A 4,314-nucleotide genomic window follows, 5' to 3' on the forward strand; every position below is an offset into this window, starting at 1 on the left:
ATGAAATAATTCGAATAAGAATGAAACTATTACCTACATTTTTGATTTATTTGGAATATTATATTAAAACTAGTGTAGACAAGTTAATTCCTGTCATATCCTGTTAATATACATCTATTAGTCAGTTTGCCAAATTATTGTTGTTTATTATTAAATTATTGTTTATTATTATTTTTATGATTATTATTGTTTACATATATGTAGTGGAGGGTACATGGCCTGTACCCATAGGCGCTGACTTTTATATTTTAGCACAAATTTAGTGCTATTTTTTTATTTTAGGCAAATTAAATAAATATACTACTGTTCATGAATATAATTATAATTCTCTTTACTGGCTTCAGATATAAATAAAAAAATAAAATAAAAATTACATGAAAATACAATTTTTTCTTCTTACTTAATTACATTCGGTACATTACATTTTATTGATGAAATTATTATTATCTAAAATTATATTTATTTCAATTTAAAAGTATTTCTTCTTGTCATGCACTTATTTATGAACATATTTCCTATTTGGCTTAGGTCTAAAGATTCTGCTACTACTGTGTTATGACAATTTAGAAGTGTCAGATCATTTTACCTGGTCTGCGTCATGGCACTTTTGACCAAATAATTCTTTTACAGAAAAACGAAGAGCTGTTTTTACGTTTTACCGCCCTTTCAAATCAAAAAATGGGGTCGATGCCTCCGTTAAAATCAAAGTACGGAGGCAATTGCCCCCGAGTAGTTGGCGCTTATGCGTGTACCCACTTCCTATTTCTCAACACGAGCATGTATATTATATTATAGGTGTATGCAGGAATTTTTCACTGGGTATGCAGAATGATAATAAATGCAGGTATATATATGTTACGGTTAAAGTACGAATACCGGTTAAACCAAATTTACCGGTAAATCCTAGGTTTCGCCGACTACTGTTGGTAAATGTCCGAATTTCGGACATTTACCAATTGATTTCGGTAAAACCTAGGATGTACTACATCGTTTGGTCAAACCCGAATGATTTTGTAGTTCGGACTTTTACAAACAGATTTGGTAAATCTAGGATAAAACACATGTTAGTAAAGTCCAAACATTTTTACCAAAGTTATTAATTATTATTATTATTTAAGTATATTAGGTAGGTACTATATCAATGACTAATATATTAGTAAGTTAGTATATTATATTATTATTATTATTAAGTATTAATGCAAAAAATGACAAATTAAATTTACTAAGTACATTTATTGCTAGTATATTATTTGTATTATAATTAAATTAATTGTATTATTAAATTATTTATTTGTGCAGGCTTGACTGCTGTGACATCTCGAGTTGCATAATAAATTTTTGGATCGGCATTTTTACCAAAGTTATTTTATTTTTATAATATATATTATGACAACTAAATTGCGATCGGGTTTTATCTTGACTATCATAATTATTATTATTTAAGTATGAATTTTGGGAATTTTCATTTCGATTTTCATATACATCATGATACTGGAAGACCTTGACACGTGTACCTACTCATACAATCAAATCACTATCAATAGAATCACAATACAATCAATAAATTAGCCAAAAAGGTACTCTAGGTATATGATAAAAGTTGTTTCTACTTTATACTATGTTGCACATACAATACAATTTAGTTTATGATACGGAACAGGTTTGATAATAGATTGATTATCGATTGAATAGGCATATTGAAAATAATATTGTGTGCAGTATTCGTTTTACAATTGTCGCGAAAAGTATACGATTTTCAATATGTCACTTAAAATACGGTTTTATGAACTTTTAAATGGTGTTGTTGAAGCAAAAAATAATAAAAACACTCTATACATAACTAATGAAAAGTATAATGTATTATTGAACGAAGTGAAAGAATCAAAATTGGTCAAAGTTAAAAAATCAATTCACTATCGACGACTTAAACGGTTTGATATTGTTAATATTGGCGGAGAAGAAAAACTGATTGTTCCGATGAATGGTGCCTCCGAAGAAATGCGTTACTATGTTCGCTATGATGATTTGTATGAAATTATTCATGAAGCACATATTGCAACAGGTCACGGAGGTAGAAATCGTATTGTGTATGCTGTTAATAGTAAATACAAAAATGTTAATATTGAGGCTATAAATATTTATTTAAAACTATGTGAGCCATGTCAAAAAAAACACAGTATGCCCAAAAAAGGTCTAACTGTTAAACCTATTATACATACCGAAATGAATTCGCGCTGCCAAGTAGACCTGATTGATATGCAGGCAAATCCTGATAACAATTATAAATTTATAATGGTCTATCAAGATCACTTGACTAAATTTGTTATTTTACGACCACTTAAATTTAAACGGGCTGAAGAAGTTGCGTATAACTTACTCGATATTTTCACTCTTTTCGGTGCACCAAATATACTCCACTCAGATAATGGGAGAGAATTCGTAAATGCTGTTATTACAAATTTGTGTAGTTTGTGGTCTGAAGTGAAAATAGTTCACGGAAAAGCTCGCCACAGTCAGTCTCAAGGTTCTGTGGAGCGTGCCAATCAGGATATAGAAAGTATGATTGCGACGTGGATGGAGACAAATAAAACAACGAAATGGTCAGAGTCCTTAAGATTCGTACAAGCTATGAAGAACGGAGCTTTTCATTCTGGTACGTATTGTATTGAAATTGGTATTTTACAAGATAAAACTAATAAGTTTTAGATTATGAACGGAGTGATGAATGTATTGATTTTACAATGATGTGTTTTTTTTTGTGTGTCTGTGTACAGCATAACTAGTCGAAATAATGCTTCAATTTCAAACTTTGGGGGTGGTTTCCGATGGAAAATTACAATTTTTTTTATAAGTGCTTAAAGTTCGAATTTATACGAAATATGTCAAAATTGCGAAAATTTGCAAGTAATTTTGTGGTTGAAAAATCGTAAAATTGTTTTCTTTTATAACTAAGTTTTGAAAATTTGGTACCAGATTTTCCATAAGTTTTTCATCGAATATCTGTAAAAAAAACTCTACCGAACTAAAATCAGAAATTTTCAAGGCTGGTCAAGTTAATGATTTTTTTTAACTCAGTTAAGTTAACTTAATATGCATCAATAAGATAAAGTTAAAAGTTAAAAGTTAATACAATTTTTGGTTATCTCAGTTAAGTAATAGACATTTTTTAAAACTTTTTTGAAGTTAAAAAAAAGTAACTTTTTTTTATTTGTTGGCATATTTTATTTCTTATCAATAAACAAATAAATTATATACTATAATGCTTGTACTTCATACAAGATACAGTATTTCTATATAGTATGTGTTTCATTTAATTTTTTTCATTTCTAACAAAAAAAAAAAAAAAACAATAGTCATCCAGATAATAGTTAAAGTGCCTAAAAACTGACTTATTGACTAACTTAATTTTTAACTTATTAACTTGTTAATGCCCAGCCTTGGAAATTTTTATGAGCGTTTGAAATTTAAACATTTACGAAATCACGTAAAATGTAATAATCTGATAGTAAAATTAAAGTTTTAAATAAAGTATACACTTAATTACCACATTTTCAGGAATCAAACGCTCCCCATATGAAGCAATGTTTGGGAATAAAATGAAAATGGGATTAGCAAATTCAATTATTCCAAAAAATGTACTACCAGGACTGCAAACAGAAGAGGATTTAGAGGCAGCACTTACCGAACCAAAGGCAAATATAGTTGAAGTTGGTGAGATAGATGAAGAAGTTGAAATCGATGACGTTGTAGAGACACAAGGAGAAACTCAATATGTAGAAACAAGGGACGTAGAAAATGAAATACCAGCACGGACACAAAAAATTAAGCAACATCGAGAAGAATCACTCATCGGCCTACAGAAACAAGCAAGACAAATGTTGCAAATGTCAAACAAGAAAATGCCAATTGTACTAATTGGACAAACTGTCAAAATTAAAATTCCCGAAGTCGATCGAAGTAAAATTGATGCCCGCACATTAATGGCTAAGGTGTTACAAGTTGTGGATGCAGATTTTTATCGCCTGGGTACAAAAGCGGGAACACTCTCACAACTGTTCACTCGCAATCAGTTCACCTTATGTGAAGAAAATTTTTAGAATAAGCAATTATACCGATAATAAATGTGGTATCTCGTAAAGCGGTATCGCAACTGTCTTTGACTGGTGGACTATGGATTAATAAGGTGTGATTATTTGAAAAATGTGTGACAAACAGTAAATGACCGATCAAAAATTTATTAATAGCATCCGAGGTGTCAAGAGCAAGTTCCGCACAAATAAATAAATGTACTTAAGCCAGCAGCCGTAGCTGGCA

General features: G+C 30.0%; 1 protein-coding gene across 1 annotated transcript; it reads left to right on the top strand.

The window, feature by feature from the left end:
• Positions 1-1,254: 1,254 nt before the first annotated feature.
• LOC112596736 (KRAB-A domain-containing protein 2-like) lies at positions 1,255-4,097 on the top strand. Its single transcript, XM_025342519.1, has 2 exons — positions 1,255-2,653; positions 3,556-4,097. Exons 1-2 carry the CDS (start codon positions 1,762-1,764, stop codon positions 4,095-4,097), a joined length of 1,434 nt encoding a protein of 477 aa, XP_025198304.1. The 5' UTR covers positions 1,255-1,761.
• The last annotated feature ends 217 nt before the right edge of the window (positions 4,098-4,314 follow it).

The sequence above is a fragment of the Melanaphis sacchari genome, unplaced genomic scaffold (assembly GCF_002803265.2).
Source record: "Melanaphis sacchari strain LSU unplaced genomic scaffold, SCAv2.0 Contig341_pilon_pilon, whole genome shotgun sequence".
Lineage (NCBI taxonomy): Eukaryota > Metazoa > Arthropoda > Insecta > Hemiptera > Aphididae > Melanaphis > Melanaphis sacchari.

Excerpts from the sequence above, each read along its gene's own strand:
- LOC112596736 (XM_025342519.1), top strand. The coding sequence starts at position 1,762 with ATGTCACTTAAAATACGGTTTTATGAACTTTTAAATGGTGTTGTTGAA. Across the intron at positions 2,654-3,555 it reads GAACGGAGCTTTTCATTCTG|GAATCAAACGCTCCCCATAT; the intron begins GTACGTATTGTA and ends CCACATTTTCAG.